At 45.4% G+C, this 19410-nt stretch overlaps 1 protein-coding gene across 1 annotated transcript in view; it reads right to left on the reverse strand.

The window, feature by feature from the left end:
- Nucleotides 1-2058: 2058 nt before the first annotated feature.
- Nucleotides 2059-19410, reverse strand: part of FAM20A (FAM20A golgi associated secretory pathway pseudokinase) — a 48699-nt gene continuing 31347 nt past the window's right edge. The window contains exons 6-11 of the mRNA XM_084837515.1: nucleotides 18421-18536; nucleotides 17560-17740; nucleotides 14831-14940; nucleotides 11944-12025; nucleotides 9651-9710; nucleotides 2059-4275 (exon numbers count right to left, since the gene is read on the reverse strand). Coding sequence (XP_084693641.1) covers nucleotides 4014-4275; nucleotides 9651-9710; nucleotides 11944-12025; nucleotides 14831-14940; nucleotides 17560-17740; nucleotides 18421-18536 — 811 coding nt within the window. The 3' untranslated portion in view covers nucleotides 2059-4013. The remainder of the gene's footprint in view (nucleotides 4276-9650; nucleotides 9711-11943; nucleotides 12026-14830; nucleotides 14941-17559; nucleotides 17741-18420; nucleotides 18537-19410) is intronic.

Consider the following 19410-nt stretch of genomic DNA (forward strand, 5'->3'; position numbering starts at 1 on the left):
GCTTGTTCCAGATCTCTCAGTCATGATTAAAGGATGATTATGTCTGCGCTGGGTCTTGGATTGTTCTCTGTAGTGCTCATTTGATACACTTTTCTGCTCGTGTTAAGGCCTCTTTCCTATTCACTTCAAGTCTGATTCTGAAGAACATAGTTTATCACCTTCCTGAATTAGTTTCTGCCTGTTGATAGTTGAAATTGTTAGGAAAAATGCTAGTTAGATTTGCTGTTATCTTGCTAATGAACTACATGAACGATATGGTGTGAATCCTATGTGTCGTCCAGCAGCCTTCTCCCCTGCTCCGCCATCCCACGACTAGACAGCCGAAATCCGCTGTCTAGCTGCATATGCAGGGCAGGAGAAGCGCAGAGGGAACGATCCCCTCCATGCTTCTCCTGCCCTGCATTGGATAGGTGGTCTCCTATCCCCATACAATTGCACCCCTTAAAACCTTTTAACTGTTACTGTCTGGAGACTATCAGTAGAGGGAGCTGTAACACAATGTTAAAGTAAATAACAAACAATAACCTATTTTATGGTGTTGCATAATCTGTTGAGATGGAATTCTTGTCCTGAAGGCTAAAGTGAAAATGAAAAGTAGATCGCATATTTCATGGGAAACCCTGAACAGACAGAACTCAAATGAAGAATTAGCAATTTTGTTGAGCTATTTTGCTGGATGGCTGACGTAGGACCTCTCTGCTACTTGGCCATAGTTGCTGAGAGACTCAATCAGTGCTGTTTCACTAGTGTAAAATATTTAACCTGTTAGCACCCCAGGTTGACTTCTGCAAGTGTTGCCATGCAATCCCTGGCATTTTGCAATGCACAGATATAGCTTACTTGGATGTATTGGCACACATAATGGTAGAAATTTGTCAGCAGCAGAACTTTTCAAATACCCAAATGTAGAAGCTTTAGTTTTCAAGTATGCTAATATACATGGATGGTAATCAATTACTGATGGGTCTGGAGGGGAGGAGGCAGTAGGTGCCACGGAACAATTGTTTTTAAAACTGGGATACTATTTGTATAAAATGTAGGGCAAATGTTTCAATCTGGGAAGCAAAGCAAAACTGCCCGACTTTCCTGACCATTGCCATAGCCTTTTTTGTAGCCTCCTAAATTAGATGCCTGGGCTGAGAGGACAATGCTAATGCTTGGGTTGTTAGGTGGTTCTGTCCAGGCTGCAGCCAAATAGATAAACAAGACTATAACCAATATTCATGCTAATTCCCAACACTCCCAGGCAGAATGTAAACTGAGGGAATCCTGGAATCTACTTTTAATACCATTTTCCCACTTTGGGTCACTGGAGGTAATACTGCCTCCGTTAAATGCATCTCTTCTACTAGGTTCCTGAGCATATTCAGCAGGTCTGGCACCAGGTTTGAGGGGGCCCTGTACAATATGTTATCTGGGGCTGGGGGTCAAACTTCTTTCAGCCAGAAGGCTGAATTTCATTTCAGAGAAGCTCTTGGGGTGGCATTCCAGTGATAGGTGGGGCTAAAAATACCAGCATATTTTAGCTGAAAGCTCTTCCTGCCTGTCACTAAGCCTTGGAAAGGCATTTCAACCTTTTAGAGCGGGGAAAAACTGCACAGAAGCCAGGAAACCACCAAATGATCAGGGGCTGGGGGGAAGGGGTTGGGGACATCTAGGGGACTCAAGGAGGGCTGGAGTCCTGGGCCTAAGGACTCTGGACCTAAAGTTCCCCTCTGCTGCTCTAAGGATGGCACCTAGAGGCGCTGTGGGGAAAACCAGCCACCCAGTGCTTCTCCACTTGGCAACAGGCCTTTCAAACAGTTTTAAGTGCTAGCACCTGTTGCTGTTGGCTGTCTGGGGCCATGGCACTTGCCTATGTTATGTGCTGATGCTGGGCCTGATATTCAGAATTGCTTTCTTTCACCACTGAATGACCTTAGCCACTGACCCTCTGGGATTAGGAGGCATGGTTCAGATCAGTGGGGGTAACTTCTATGGAGCCCTGAGACCTGGTGCCTCTGTTCTTAGATATTTACCACTGCTCCAAGGCATGCCATGAACTCTAGCTTAGAAGAATATGTGCCATCTCTTCAGATCCTTCATATGCTCCACAACAGTAAGCAACCACATGATGGTCCTTTTAAGAGACCACAGGAGCCAAAGGTAAACACAACGCACAGACACACCAATTTCAGAAGTAGAGAAATGGCTGGAGGAAAACTGGCTGGAGGAAAATATTTTTTAAAACAAGTTTGGCTAACCATATTACCGACCATCCTGTCCTATAGCTTAATGATCCCGGTCTTGGGCTACTTCAGATTAACTTGTTGCAGCTTCATTCCTATGAATGCTTCCTGAGCACATGTATGCAGATTTACATTTACAATGGTATCTGATCCAAATGGTTGGCTGGTAGCCATCTTATACGTATATAAGTGACTCTACCAGTTCTGCTTTCTGGAGCTATCATTCCCCCTAATATAGCAAACTTAGCCGATATTGAGATCCAACAGGATTGTAGTCAAAACAGAGCCACTGAGAAATGAAAGGGAGGTCTCAATACCTGAGGAACCCCAAGGTTTGCAGAAGTAAAAAACAAAACAAAACTTTTGCAAAAGACCCCAATAGCTTCGGCTATTGGGCAGTATAGAAATTAAATAAGGAGCACCCTCACAAAAAACCCAGCCCAATAAGCATGCTCAGTGGCCACAGACTGCTGAATGTTTGGGTGGGTGGGAATGGAAAATAGAAGGATGGCAGTGGCTGGCTGGTTCTGTGAACAGGAGCACTCCACGCTGCAACGCTTTGTTGCAGCCCCCACCCCCGGCCCCTGTATTTCAGAATGCTCTCTAGACTTCGTACCATTTCAGGGTCCTTTTCTGCTTGTTCTTTGGCAGGCTATGTTTTCTTTTTTTATGGCTACTATGTTAGAGGTTGCTTAGAAGACTCCAACATGAACTTTTAGCTCTATTTGCAGTCTGATGCAGATGGAATATTAGAAGGGGTGATCTTGAGACACCTGTTAAGACACTACCCTAGACTAGGTCTTGCATTATGAATGCCCTGTGAGAAGCTGCAAAGATTTCAGCTAGTGGCGCCTTCATACAGCAGCTGTAATAACATGCAAGGACTGCTTATCCATGTGGACTGCCTGACCTCCATGCCACTGCTGCCATTCTCCTCTTTCACTGCTGTGGTTCTGGGATAAGGCTATCAATGGCTACTAATCCTGATGGCTATATGCTACCTCCACTCTCACCTATGTACACCAGTTGCTGGGGAACATGGGCAGGAGGGAGCTGTTGCACTCATGTCCTGCTTGTGGGTTTCCTGTGGGCAGCTGGTTAGCCACTGTGTGAACAGAATGCTGGAGTAGGTGGACCCTTGGTCTGATCCAGCAGGGCTCTTCTGATGTCTTATGAACCACCTAAAGGCACACAATGCAGACCCACAGTTATGTGTAACTGTAGAGAAATGTGCCTACAAACACTCTTAGTCAGGAGAAGGATCTGAACTCCCAATATTCCAGCACATTGGCATTTTTGCCCTGCTGGCCATCCTGCTGTGGTTGTCCACAAACTGAACATCCCTGAGGGCTACCTTACTGTCCCGGAGCCTGATGCAGTTGCACACACACGTGTCAGGCATGTGTCCCTTTTTAGTGGCCCCCTTTTATTCAATCAGCCAGTTAGAAGGTCAAAGCCTGATAACCTCTGGCAATGAGGGTGCAGACAGATCCCACAAACTGCACCAACACTCAAAAGAGCATGATTTTGCAGTTACAGAGCACTTTCTTCGGGTCTCTTGGAAAGGAGGCACAAAGATCAGTGGGTGGAATGAAGTGGAGGTAAGGTTCCAGTAAATTAATACTAGAAACACCCCAGTTGTGCCATTTTTACCACCACCACCATCCCAACTGCTTGCTTACACATGGCCTTCTAGAGACCTTCCCTTATGCCCATGCCAACTGTCCGGGGTTAGGGGAACTTGAGCAGCCATTAAAGTCCAGGTCCAGTTTCCCCCCTGGTCCTCTAGCTTGACTGGGTCACTGTGTCAAAGGCTGGCGTTTCCAGTGGCTCAGTGTCAGCCACAACAGAATCTTCTCCACTGGCCTCTATGCATTTCTCCACTGCCTTCAAGATGATCTGTAACCTCCTGTCCAGTGCCAAGAGGTGGGGTTCTGTGAGCACAGGGATGAGGCGGTCCTGAAGCAAGGACTCCCGCATGATATCGCTGAGCTTGTAGTCCGGCTGAGCCAAGAGCTCCAGCCGTAATAATGTCGTCTTCTTTATTCTGGAGGAGGGAGGGAAAACAGATTTGAGCCAAGCTCTTTATGCAAGCAAGCAAACAACTACCTCACTGGCTCAGCTACTCTTGAAAGCTGGAGATACAAATGCCTCATTTTTAATAATAGAGCTGTTGGGGCTTAAGCTTACTGAGAGATTTCTCCTTATTCCAGATGTTTGGGAACTGGTTGTGTATAGGTTACAAATAAAGAGCATGTGGTTGGCAGACAGGGAAGGGCTGCTGAGTCGTAAAGCACACACTTTGTATATAGAAGGGCTCGGTTTCAGTTCTCTTCACCCTCCACTTCAATGGATGTTGGGCTTGGAAAGATCCCTGCCTCAGATCTTGGGGAAAGGCTATCAGTCACTCACAATACTGATCTAGATAAACCAACAGTCTAACTTCATATCCATGTCATTAAGATATCAACTCCTGGTCAGATTTCCCATCAGCCAGCCCTATCTTCCTTCAGCTGTAAGGAGCTCAAGAAAGGTATGCCTCGCCACCTCCAGGAGGAAACCAGATTTGAGCCAAGGTCTTTATGCAAGCACGCAAGCCCTCTTAGATGTGTGGTTTTTGTTTGTTTGTTTTGGTACTTCTGAAAACCTTTGTGTCCTAATTTGGACTCAATTTCTCTTGGCACTTACCATCTGAGTTTGCTATTAGAGGGAGTGTCTAATGTCATTAGATTGCTATTTGGACAACTGAACATACATACTATGTGATACTGAAAGGGGAGCATCACATATTCTGCAAGAGTAGTTGGAAAGGTGTGCAAGAATAATGTGAAGTACACGGCTCTTCAATGGAATGCAAATTCAAAGAGTGTGTAGGAAGGCACCCAAAAGTGAATTCTCCCTTGATGGTTGAGTCCTATTGGGGTTTACTGTGTGCCTCACAACTACATCTCTTTCCTACTACTGCTCAAGCTACTACTTCCTCTGCTACTCTATAATGATGGCAAAGTGTTTGGAACACACTCAAAGGCAACTTCATCATTTCATGTGTTCCTGCAGCTGTCCCCTGGTTTTTCATTTTGTTGGTTTTAAAACATGATCAGCAGCTAAGATCTGATCAGCCAATTCCCTATGCATGTGGGCAGTGTGTTAAGATGGCAGGTACAAATTACATGGGGTGTAGATGACTAATCTGGGTTTTTGAAAGGTGGTTGCACATGTCTCCCAGCCATGAGTTTGCCATGCAGCTGGTGAATGTGCAGGTTACAAAACTAACCCTGATGCAGACCCGAACAGAAGAAAAGCCTTGCTGGTTCAGACCAAAGGCCAGTCTAGTGTGCCATTCTGTTCACACAGTAGCCAACCAGCTGCCTGTGGGAAGCCCACAAGCAGGGCATGAGTGTAATAGCTTGTATTCCCTAGCAATTGTACTGCGAGGCACACTGCCTCTGATACTGGTGGTAATATATAGCCGTCATGACTAGTAGCCATTCCTTATGCCCTGCATGGCTGATCTGGGGCCTATTTTGGCCATGTACCACAACCCAAACCGTTCCTGGTTTAACTGGAGGAGAGAGTGTTTGGTGGCTATTTTAAATCTCTCTCTATTCCTTCCACTGCTGTCCTTAGTCTTAGGGGCACATTTCATGGCTACTTAAAACAGGTCTCCCTGTGGTAGCCATCCCACACAGTGAGCCATTTTGTCTGTTCTGTTCCGGCTTGCCATGCAGATCGATCAGTCCTCACTGCGTGGTTTGTCTCTGTGCTGCCAGGAAAGCACTCCTAATGGCAGTCTGTGGCAGCAAGGGACCAACTCAGTGGGGTAGGGTCAATCCACATGACACCTTGGTAAGTGGTCTCCAGGTGGGGTGGCTCTTTTGTGAGATGTTGCCCACTGAGCCTAAGCCTGCTGGGAAATAAATGTCATTTCTACATTCTCCACCTAGTGCATGCTTGTCCTTAGCTAATGTTCAAGAGTAATAGTTGCTACAAGACATTTGTTTCCATTTCCAGTTTGCTCTCATCCCAAGAGCCAAAGGACGACAGCAATACGTATAACGTATTTAGTAAAATCAGACCAAGAACAAAACATATGTTAAAATCTCACATGCCATAAAAGCTTCATCGTGGCTGCAAAAATATGCTTGGGCTTGCTTAGGGCAAAGTATTCTAGTATTCAACGGAAGCAAGACATTTAATACTGAGCAGCTGCTGTGTATCAACTTCCTTTCTTTCTGGTTCTAAAGCAAGCTTCCATCTTGCATTGTTTCAAAGACAGGCTTGAAAATGCGTGGACTATGACTGACGAATCCCCAGAAGTCAGAGGAAAGGACTTGCAGGGTTTCTAGAGGGGAGGGCTTCAGTGTCTTCATTAGCTCCTCCCCAAAGCAGAAGAGCTCATTCAAACGAGCTGTAACTCCTTAAGACCAGCCTCTCCTCACTGCAGAAGCTTGTGTGGATATGTGATGTTTACTCCGCTCTCTTAATTGCATCTGCTTCCTCTAGTCCCATTGGAGCCAATGGAGTGATGAAATTGACTAGACCAGATTGCAAACAGTTTCTGGTCTGGTCAATTTTATTCCTAAGGAAAACTTTTTTAAAGTCCCAGTTCTTACATAGCAGGAGCACTTCAGAGGAAGCAAGATATTATTGCATTCATTTCCCCCTTCCCTTTGAAGAGCATCATGAACATACTCGTGGATAAGCATCCATTCTTTTACATGCTAAAAATAAGCATTTAATTTTTAAACAAATTCCAGACATATTCCAGGCATGTATGCGTGCTATTGCAATAGTATCAGCCACATGTCTGAATTTAGCTTTGGCTTTTCTAGGGTACCACTTGCTAAGCTGTAAGATCAATTTGACTAGAGACCATCGCAGGACACACAAATCCAATGTGTGGTACTGTAGGCACTGCCAGTTCTGTGGTATTACATTTAAGTCTCTGAAAAACTATCATCTGGACAGAGCCTGGAAGTAATCAGGCTGGACAGGGAGATATGTGGTTTATAGTTGCTACATTTCCTGTCATAGATAATCCTGACTTAAATCAAAGCTCTCTTGACTTCTGAGCGCTTAGCACAGAGATGGAGAGTCTGCAGTCCTCCAGATGTTGTTGGACTCCATGTCCCATCAGCACCAGCCATCATGGACAATGGTCAGGGATGATAGGAGCTGTAATCCAGCAACATCTGGAGAGCCATCGGTTCCTCACCACTGCTTTTGCACATGCCAGATGTATATTTCACAAACTGCCTTAGAGACAGGCGTCTAGAAACATGGCTGACTGTAGATATACACAGATTGAGTGGTGATCCCAGTGGATTCACATCAGAGAATCAAACTTGGGAGCCATCGGTTCTTCCTGTTTCCCTATGGGCCAACACAAAACCACCCCTGCCCCCTCCCCCAGAAGCAACATTTCAAGGTAGGTGTGTGTGTGTGTTTTAACTGATTGGCTAAATGTTTAATTGCATAAGCATGGCAGGTTCCTGAGTTTTGTTTTTTAATTCAAAAATTTCCTGAAGGGGAGGGGGAACCCATTCTGGATTTACAGCCGGAGGGAGGGAAGAAGTATTAACCCTGCAACAGACATAACTGCACCAGCTCCTCCTGAAGGTATTTACATCTGCGAACGACCTTGGAGGTTTTCTCTGGAAATGCAAACATCGAAACCGAACCCTACACCTAAATTCCAGATACATGAGAGTCTGTGTTACTGTACTAATGCTTGATGTTGCTGCAGGCCACACCCTGTCTGCATTTAAAATAGTGATTTAGTGAAAGTTTGTGGCTGACTGAGAGGAGGTGGTTATTTCAAATTAGGTGTGAGCAACAGCCAATTTAAATCACACAGACTTGGAGTTCATTGAAAGGATTTATTGGCAACTATATAATTATAAACTAGAAGTCTTGCAAGGTGTGAATAATGGCCTTTGAAATCTGACCTAGAGGCTCAATAGAGCTGTATGGCCAGAGATGATGCTTTTGACATCACATAGCACAGAAATACAGAGGGGACATGACGGAAATGGTTAGGTGTATGGAGAAACTGGAGGATGAATAACCCTTTGCCACAGCTCTTTAAGGGCCTCACTCTTGATTTATATGAATTAATAAAGGAGTAGCTGGAGAGGATGTAGGCAGTAAGATTTATGAGCATCTCTCTAATCGCTGCAGGGGGACACCATTGTAATGGATGATGTTCAGGTTTCTTTCACTCCCTTTAGAAGCCAATAAAGTCTGGATGTTCTTCACAGGGATCAAAAGAAATGCCTCAATTTCCTTATGTGTTGACAAATGGCAGGTTTGAAGGGGAAGGATGTGCATGCAGTAGCACCTCCAAATCTTGACTTTCACACGCAGCTGGGATTTTGCCCTGGCCTGTTTTAGAAATAACTCAGAAAAATTGAATTATTTTTGTCAAATCTGCCAAGTGTTTGAAAAATGGTCTGAATTCCAAAATGGAGCAGTGGGTATGGAAGTGGCAATCTGAGAGTCTCAGGCCCTGCCATGGTCATTCCTGGAAGACTTCCCCACTGTCCTCCCCACTTTCCCAAACATACCGGGGAGGAGGGTTGATGTTGGAGAGCGGGGGGCAGGGCTCCTGGGAAATGCCCTGGATGTGAACATCGGTTGCAGTGGTGTAGCAGAGCCAGGACTTGCAGGGATGCAATGCCGGCACTATTTTTATTACCAGGGATGCTGACGTCATCTGACACCCCTGTCAGAATTCCCTGTTCCCTCTGAGCTGAGCTGCAATTCCCATAGTAGCTGGCAAGGGGCAAGGGGGGCAAAGAATGAATTTCCCCAGCAACAATATCTTGTTCCCCGTTGTAATGCAAAGTATTTTGGGGTGGCTTGGTCTTCAATGGGCAATTCAGACCCACTAGCTTTACAAAAGACCTGCTCCTGGCAGAGGTAAAACTACAGAACTGTTTTGTTGATATAGATCAACACAACCGCCTGGAGATTTGGACCCTCCTTGAGGTGTGGATACAGGGACTGTCACGATGAGCGGCTGCACTTCAACATTTACTACTATACCACAGGTTGGCCATGGAAGTGCCAAGGGACAGTGAGCACACTGGGAATATGTCATTCTCATGGTTACCAGCATCCCTGGATGCTGCTGCGAGTATATGCAGAAGTGCCCATGATCGGAGTCCCCACTTTTCCAGTTCCCATGCTCCCCCCTCCCCATGCCACCATCCTTTCCAAACTTGTACATTTGGAGGTGGGGAGGATTTTTGGGAGCTGCCACAGGCTGAAACTGATGAGATGTGTTGAGTGGCGCCTGGCAAAGATGCCTCATTCCATCCCCCTCAGGGGAAGCAAGCGCTCACTTGCTTGGTATGGCCCAGGGAGCTCTCGTTTAACCTTTCCGTAGAATCAGATTAACGCCAGATGACAAGTACTCACATGCAACACTGCTCAAGTGGAGCCAGGATGGAGATCTCATCATGGGAATGTTTCCCAAAGCTATGAGAGCAACAGACAAACAAGTGAAAATACCAGTGTAAAGTTGTGCCCAAACCATTTTTAGAGACTTGAGGGAAGGATAGATAGAACGGTCATCAGAGGACGGCAGTCAATGGGATTTAACATTCATCCTATATGTCTTGGTACCAACTGGGTTTGTACTTGTACCTGAAAATGCAGGCACAACACACAGGAGAATTGTAGAATCATCAAATTGAAAGGAAACAAGTCCTACCTCCTTTCCCACTCACTCCCTATGTGATCCAGACCATACCGTGCCACAGGTAGAGGACAGATGCTTTGTGCCTAAAATCACAGCTCAAGCTGACAACGCTCTCAACCTACCCTGCAAGTCACTAGGCCAACCTGGTACCCTCCAGACGTTTTGGACTTCAACTCCCATCAGCCCCTGCTGTAGGAGGAAACTGGATTTGAAAGTCAGCAAAACCTGTCTGGTGAGCCAGCCATCCCAAGGCCATCTAGAGCAACGTTACGCTGCTGATCACACTGTTGCTAGCTTCAGAAGTCCCGGATGCCCTAAAACAGCCCCCCCCCAACCTGGTGCCTCTAGCTAGATGTGTTGGATGACAACTCCCAGCATTCCTGATCATTGATCATGCTGCCTGGGGCTGATGGGAGTTGAAGTCCAAAACATCTGGAGGGCACCAGGTTATGAAAGGCTGCCTTAAAAGAAAGGGTCACCCCGTACCTGACTGCATGTATGACATACCTGATTTCAACAGACTGCAACTATGAGCCAAATTACACTAGATGTTGGAGATCTGTGACTGGATCTCCTGTCTCTTATTTTAAAAGCGGCTTAAAATGTCTTTTAAAAGCAACGGCAACCCCCTTCCTGAATTGGACCAAGTCAGTGGTCCTGGGAGAGCGGGGCTTATCATCCACCCCGCCCAGCCATTTCCCCAGTGTAGACCCATCTCCCTAAGCTGCTATTTGCCCAGTTAGGGAGACCCAGAAGTTTCCCTTAAAGGGCAAATAGCAATCAGGGAGGGAGATTATCATGGGGAAAATGACAGTCCCCCAGTTCTGCAGTCCCCAGCCAATTTGGAAACTCCCTGGGGTTGCTTTCCAAAGCCATTTAAAAGAAATGGGAGACCCAGAAATGGATCTCCAGTGCCTCACTTAGTTCCTCCCCACCCCACCCCACCCCACCCCACCCCACCCCACCCCACCCCAAGGCTTTCTAATGGAAAGCTCAGGAGAATATAAGACCAGCTGTTATATTAACAGCTTATATTATATTACCTGAATCCTCCTTATTTATGGAAAGCTCATACTTGAGGGTTTACCTCACTAATTGAGAAATTGCCTGCCATATTCAGCCCTAACCCAAGGCAAAGTTAAAAAAAAAATAAAAAATCAGAGACCTAGGAATATAACACTACAGAGTTTGCTTCCAAATTAGCTTATTTGCTTGCTGGGCAAAGTTTGTAGACGCTTGTGGGCTCTGAACTAGTGACTTCTCATGAAGTAAGGCTTAAAGAAATGCTAGTATTGGAAAGACTGTTGTACAGCAGCCTCCCCCAACTTGGTGCCCTTCAGATGTGTTGGGCTGCAACTGGCCAGGTGGGGCGGAATGATGGGAGTTGCAGTCCAGCACACCTGGAGGGCACCAGATTGGGAAAAGCTGCTGTGCAGTATTAATGCTGACCCTCTAAAAAGGTGTTGCTTTTTGCTGTTTAACTTATTGATGACAACTGGACGTGAGGTCTCTGAAGGCTATGACAACATGCAGTAGGATTCCCCCTGTGCATTCAATAAGGTGCCAGGCTGGACGTTTTTCCCAGACATGTTCGAAGTTGAATTTACAGTACATTAAAAACTTAAAGTGGTTTTATAGCTGTTATGCTTCCCTGGCTTCACTACAAAATCCCGGGAATCGTAGTTCGATGAACATACCCAGAATTTCCTGATAGAGATCTTTCCCCGCCCCCCAGTACTACATTTCCCAGATTCCCTGGGGAGAACTGTTAGGTCACTTGAGGTCTAACACAGATTTTAGGCCAACACTCCTTGATGCTTACCTAAGACACACAGATTTCTATTAGGATTTTAATAGGACCTGTCACCGAAGTCAGCATGTAATTCAGTTAGCCCTACCCTGCATGGGGCGTTCCTTGGTCACATTCAGGAGATCCAGGAGAGACCTTTCCTCCAAACAGCCCTTTCCTTAGATCCTCAGGGCTTACAGGTGGTTTGAGGAATGCCTTACCCTCTTGCGTTGTCCAGGTGGAGCAAAAAGCCATCGTCCCCAAACTTTGTGAACATCTCATAGTGATGCCGGTCCATGTTGCCTTTCAAAAGAGAGAAAGAAGCTCCCTTAGTGGGCCCTGAGTCCTAATCCAGTCCAAGTGCCTGAGGGGACTCACAGAGGTGCACAATACTCTAGGTGCATCAATGTTGCAATCACAGCTGATCAACGTTGCAATCACAGCTTCGTGGTCCCTAATTTCTAATCCAGTCCAAGGGCCTGAGGGCTTGTGCACACACGAAGGCGCACAGCACTCTAGGTGTATTAACGCTGAAATCACAGGGTTGATCCCACAGAACAGGGGTGTCAAATCTCTTTCAGCCCGAGAGCCAAAGTCCATTTTGATATGTTTTAACTGATCCTGGATTGTCTTATGGTCTTATGGTTATGGATGTTTGCTTGCGATTGCTTGTTTGAAGTTGTTTTGGATATATGTCCTCTTGTGTGTATTGTCTGTTCGTGTTTTTTTTATGTAAATGGCCTTTAATCCATGTATACTGTATTTTTTAATGTTTTTAATCTTTGTAAACCACCCAGAGAGCTTAATAAATAATAATAATAATAATAATTTCAGAGAACCTCTCGGGGGGCCACATACCAACGGTGCGCAGAACTGAAAACAAAAGGGGAGGAGCCAGCAATACCAGCAAAAGGGGAGGAGCCAGCAATACCAGCAAAAGGGGAGGAGCCAGCAATACCAGCAAAAGGGGAGGAGCCAGCAATACCAGCAAAAGGGGAGGAGCCAGCAATACCAGCATAATTGAGCTCAAAGCTCTTCCTGCCAGTCACTAAGCCTTAGGAGAGTCATTTCAACCATTTAGACTGGGGGGGAAACTGCACCAATGCTCAGAAACCACCAGACGAGTTGTGGTTGGGGAAAAGGGAGTGGGGCTAGGGTAAGGGGCAGCGGCCATTTGAGGAGCCCCAGAGAGCTGGCTTTAGCCTCCAGGTGGGCAGGGCTCTTCACCCCTGCCACAGAACAAGAAATCCTGAGCATGAGACATTGTATCTTTTATCTACACCAAACAGATAAAGTGCTTGTTGCAAGCTTTTGGGTCACACAGGATTCTTCCTGAGGCTGGACATTCCGGGTGGAGCTGCACAACCGCTATAGTAAGCATTCATTGTTTTATGGGCTAGAAAAAGCCTTCCCCAATCACTGGTCCCCAATCACTGGTCCTCAGTGTTGGATTACAGCTCCCACCAGCTCAGCCAGCATGCCCATTGAACATGCTGGCTGGGAATGGTGGACATTGTAGTCCAACACATCTGGAGCGCACCAGATTACAGAAGGCTGGGCCAGAATATCTGTCAGTACAATCCTATGCATGTTGTCTCCCGTCACATTTTACTGCTGGGAGAGTATGTATAGGATTGCGGCCTGTTTTGTTCTTGCCACTCCGATTAGTGTTGCGCTTTGCATCCATGACACTGTTGCTACTCTGGAATCCCACAGGAAACCACTGTTACAGGAGAGACTATTAATCATTATGGCATCATGTACACAGAATTCTTTATTAGGACTTGGGGAGTCTCAACTGTGTAATGGTTCTGGAGTGGCTAATGAGGGTAAATCCCCTCTTCCTTTGGATGAACCTTGTAGAAAGTGAGATATACTGTGGTCTCAGGATGAGGCCATGGCTTTTATTGACATTGGAGGGTTGTCAGTGTGCTTCTTGGCCAGCAGTACTGGAATATAATGCTTTATATAATATAATATAATATAATATAATATAATATAATATAAAGCTTATATTATATAAGCAGAGCTGGCTGGGGAATTCTGGGAGTTGTAGTCCAACACAGCTAGAGGGAATTTGGTTGAGGAAGGGTTATAAGGGGTGTGAGTGAGTGTGTGTGTGTGTGTGTGAGAGAGAGAGATCCCTTTCTGTCCGCAAATTCTGAAATGATGCATGATGGGATATGACAGAAATATAACCCCTGAGAGTCACTTTTGAGGAGGCATGTTCTTATAGGTGCCTTCGTATAGCTAGACTAATATGGGGTCAAAACCTAACACACGCTGGAAATGCCAGCACAAGTCAACATGGTAATGAATGGTTGTGTAGATGCACCCTTAGTTGCATGAATGACTTTTTAAAACAGTATATAGCAGGCATGGGCTCAGGGAGGAAACCAGATTGACACCCTGGTGGGAGGAAGGGGCTTTAATCCTTTGCCCAGTCAGGGCCATTGTCAAGGGCAGGCACGGTTGGGCACCTTCCAAGGGCTCACGTCCCAGCAGGGTCCCACTGACAGGAGCCCCCTGGACTTGCTCCTCCTCTTCACCATTGCAAACTGCTTGTTCACCTGTCTCTTGCTCTGGCCCAGACAACGGAGATGGTGAGAAGGAGGAGCAGCAGATGCCACTGCTTCCTTGCTTTCTGCCAGTGGGGGACCGTTGAGGGTGTCTTGCCCAAGGGCCCTCCAAAACCTGGAGCCGCCACTGCCTGCCATGGTCTCAGTCTGGATCAGCCTCCTCTCACCCTATGCCTGCTACTTGCATTGGATGGAAAGTTCTCATTGATTCCAACAGCCAAGGGAAAGAGGAAAAGAACAGGTGTCATGGGGAGGAGGATGTAGAGACAGGAAGAAGATATGTGTCACATGGAAGTCTTATCCATCAGAACATTTCTGCTACATAAGTCTTTAGCCAAATGTGTGTTTGTTTAAACTTTTGTATAAGGGCTAGACACAAGGTAATCTAAAGGCAGAAACTATGACACTTTCCAAATTTGCCAGAGTATTCCTGAGCCAGCTGGATTCCATACAGCAAGAGACATTTGCAACCTTGAGGAGAGCATGTTAGATCAATGAGATTAATTAATACTCAGCTGTTTCCATTTACCTATTAAGAAGTCAAATATGGCCATGTCAATTATATTGAGTAGCCGGCTGCTGCTGCTGTAAGGATAAATCTCCTTCACTGTATTGCAGTAAAGTGGATTCACTTCCCACCTGCGAGAAATATCAAATGGGGTTAGGGCTGAATGGGAAAAATTATTCGACACTTCTGTGTCAAATATATACATGATTAGTACAAGCAGTCCATATATCTAAATAAGCATCCAAACGAAACTGATGACTGTTCAAATGTCGCAAGAGCAGTAAGGTCCTCAGGCCATTGAACGACAGGTGGTGGGTGTTTATCCTTCCAGGTTTGAAGTATGAGGCTCTTTGCAACTGTTAGGGCTTTCAAAGTCCAACATAGCATAACTGGCATTGGGCAGTCCACACCTTGACTTGTGTGGGGGTGGGGTGGGGTGGGGAGGGGAGAGGCATTTGCTGCTCCATCTCAGGCAGCAAAATATCTTGGGCCATCCCTGAATATAATAGTATAAAAGCTAATGATTCTTGCCCCAAAGAGCTATTGGGGTTCTTAGCTAGGCAGTTGTTAAGCAATTATCTATGCATCCCCTGTGAACATTAATTAAATCACCTTCAGCCACTTTCTCCCAAGTGAAACAGGGCTATATAATAATTTGGTTAAGCATCAGGGCTGGCCCAAAGACATTTTTCTGCCTGAGGCAGAACAGCAAATGGCTCACCCCTACCCCGCCGCCCGACATCCCAACCATAGTCAAGGTGCATAATCCCCAATCCAGCCAAGTTATTTTGGGACCTTAAATAGAAAATCCCACAATCAGCACCATTCCCCAGCTGCAAAAATACAACAATAATAATACATTAACTGGGAAATCCTATGGTCCTGTTATGGCTACAGGATAGATCAGAAATCCCCCTCCAAAGACGGAGACAGAGCTCCGAAGTCAGAGGAGAAGCTCTGATCTGGGATCTTCCTTCATAAACCCATGGAAAGAACTGCACCCCTTACCTGTCCAACATCATAGCTCCAATGTCAGAGAGTAGGAGAAGGGTGAGGATTAGGGGTGTGATGTGGGCAGAGCAGGGAAGGCTCTGGATCCAAAGGATCCAATGCCCTCCCAGTCCCAATCACACCCCAGGCATGGGGAAATTACAGCAGCCTTGGAATTGATCTAAATTATCTTCCTTCCATTTCTTGCAACCCTGCCCCCACCCTCACATGCAAACGTCATCCTCTCCTCACTTCTGCTCTGCTGGCAAGAGCCCAGGAGGGCTTTGGAAATATCAGAGCACTCCGACACAAAGATAGGACAGTGCCCTAAACAGCGACAAATTTGTTGCCCTTTCATGATACACATAATCAGCGGTCTGAGATGGCCACTTCACTCTACCTAATTGTAGTGTTACTTCTGTTAAGCAGACAGGACTTTGCAAATACAGACCAGGCCAGGATTTCACACACAAATACACACCCAGAGGTAGGGATGTAGGAGCAATGGAACCGAACAAGTTTGGATTTTCATGAATCTGACTCACAAATTCTGCAGCAGACTGGCTTTTCCCCTGTTGGGCAGAGTCTGTGGACTTGTGGACCAGTTTTCTAACTTTCCCGAATTTTGCTCATAGGAAAATATGGAATTAAAAAAAAAAAAACAGCCAAAAATGCATATTTCCCATAGGCTAAAGCTTGAAAATGTGCACTTTGGGGGAATATGTGCATTTTCACACATGCAAAATTGAGCAAACACACATTTGCGCAAATGGAAATTTGTGCAAATTCAGAAACAAAAAAATCCAGTTTCAGTGGAGGGTGGGCAATGGAATGAAAGTTGCCTGACAGACTGTGAAACACAGACAGACTGGAGATTACACAATCCATACATCCCTATCCAGAAGCCCTGTTCCTGTGTGCTTTTGGTCTTGTGTTTCTGCAACATCAGCTTCCCCATCCACTCAACCTGTTGGCACACAGGAAACCACTTTTGATGCACAAAAGCGTTCAAAAAGCAATTGGACTGTTCAAATGGGGTGGCAGGGAGGAAAAAGTCCCACTGGCTGCATCAGCACAGTTTTTCAAATCCCACATTGATCACAGTCAACAAAGAGATCACTAGGAACCTTGACTCCTTGCCCTTCCATTTCTGTGTTTGCTTGACATTTTGAGAGGTGGAATTCTTTGAGGTTCTCTGAGATTACCTGTCATTCTTTGGCAGGTCACACAATGAACTCCTTGTACACATTTAAGATGCTACAGCCTTTCCCAACTTGATGCCCTCCAGATGGGTTGAACTACAACTCCCATCATCCCAGGCAATGGACTTGCTGGCTGGGGATGGTGGGATTTGTAGTCCAACCCGCCTGTTTAGGGAAGGCTGTCCTAAAGTAACAAAATCAAAGCTTTCACTAGTCCCCCAGATTTCCATGAAGGCCTATTCTATTCTATTCTATTCATGGTAACCATCACTACTTTTTCAAAATCCATTCCAGATGATGTAAACTGGAAAGTTTCCATGAATATTGGTTGAAATCAAGCACTTTACGTTGGTTTTGGTTAATTGTTTCCCCAAGGTTCTATAGAAGGAACAATGCTGATATACTGTTTAGGAATATCTGACACCTGTAATACAGAAATAGCACTGACCTTCAAAGAGCTGCTATACCCAATAAATACTGCAAATCTTGTCTTTAGAATGACTGTATACATGTAAATGCAAGTAGTAGGCAAAGAGAAAGGTCCATTTACCCACTTACTCCTCTTTTCCAGCAAAGGTGTAGGATCGTATCCATGGGTTTGGGATGGAGATCCTTGGTGCCAAGTTGAGAGAAGGTAGGAAAACAGAGAGGGATCCTTCCAGCAGGTGAGGATTCCCACATACGGCATATTCTGTCTTGCACATATAAGGGCACTTGGCAAAGAAACATACATTGCTGGCTACGGAGAGAACAAGGTGTGTAAGGCTAATGCAGGGGTACGCAATTCCTAAAATGTAGAAAAATCATTTTTTGGTATATAATCTTTAAAAACATGAGATCAGCTATTATTGTTTCAAAAAAGGAATATGTTGCTAGTCTCTAGGACCCCAGAGTGACAAAATCTTATGTTACGTAGGTACGAGGCAGTATTTTGAGCATCAGCTTATTCTGACTCATTATGAAGTGCAATTATTTGCGAGTGACTTGTGATGTTTCAATATTTGGGATTAGGAGTAGCAGTGTCTAGATGTCAGGAAGCAGGTCAGGCATGGGCCACATTCTTGCTTCTCCTCACAGTTGAGTATGAGGGCCACTTCAAATGTGACAAGGCAGGTAGCCTTTCTAGGGGAAAAAAACCCAAACAAACTGTGTGTGGATTGTCAGACATGCAAATCACACACACTTGTTTTTGCTTCATCCACAACCTCTGGGAAGCAGTGTCTTTGTCACAGATTTTCCAAATCAATACATAGCCACAGCTTACCAGCATAACAGACGCATGTGTAATCATCATGTGATGTTCTCTGTTGTGGCTCGCACACCTTTTTTTCTACAGAGAACTTTGATGTGGCTCTTACACCAAAACCTTGGGAAACTACATAATGTTTTCCTTCTGTGGATGGTGCAGGTGAAATTTACCTGGTGAAATAAAAAAGACACTTTGCAGGATTTCATTCTTGGTGATCTCCCAAATTTCCTTTGTGATGTTAATCATTCTCCCAACCACAGGAGGGACCCGCCGGAAATCCAGGATTCTGGAGGAGGGTAAAACATCAGAGTAAATGGAAGAAACAGACCCCTTTCACTAATCCGTTGGAAGGAGAGTTCATCTCATGTTAAAAACGTAATACACTTCCTGAACCAGATCCGGTCAGCTTATCTATTATATTTAGTAAGCTCTAGCATAGGACTCTAGCCAAATAGCGCTGCCTGCGATGATGTCATTTTCTGTAGTTCTCTATGTAGAGAATGTGCCTCTTCTACTTCCTGCAAGGCATTCTTTGAAAGTCACCCGCACTTCGTAACATGGTCTGGATTGCTTTGTCACAGTGAGTGAGGCACTGACTGTTTTCCCAGCTGTAGAGAATTTGGAATACTGACAGCCAGCCAAACACAGGGTGCAGAACGGACAGAAGTGCACTGGACGCTCGCCTGGGATTGTCAGTGAAGTCTGGACAGGATCAAGCATTACACCAAGTGCTCCACACAGTGGGACCCTTGCAAAATGGGAACACAAGTTAACCATCATCTGGCTGTGGACCAAAGGGAAGATGGTGCTCGTTTTGCTTCCACTACCAGGCTTCAGATCCCTGCCAAAATGCCATGGAGAATGGCAGCGACTTCCATATTACAAGACAGGGGAGCAGTTCTCCATCTCAGGAACATTTAGAATAAATTATCATAATTTTAACAAATGATGGATGGTGAGGGGCAAAAATATTCATCTTCGTACCGCAAAGGTTTCAGGGTAAGGAGGAGAGAGATTATGAGGTAGAATCCAACTAACGTCCTATTTAGAATAGACCCAGTGAAATGAATGGGATATAGTTAGTCATGACTAACTTAATTCCCATTCATTTCAATGGGTCTACTCTAAGTAGGACTCTAGTTGGATTCTACCCATGGTGT

This window comes from Heloderma suspectum, chromosome 2, assembly GCF_057233095.1.
Source record: "Heloderma suspectum isolate Gila_16-S chromosome 2, 16-S_ref, whole genome shotgun sequence".
NCBI classification, from domain to species: domain Eukaryota; kingdom Metazoa; phylum Chordata; class Lepidosauria; order Squamata; family Helodermatidae; genus Heloderma; species Heloderma suspectum.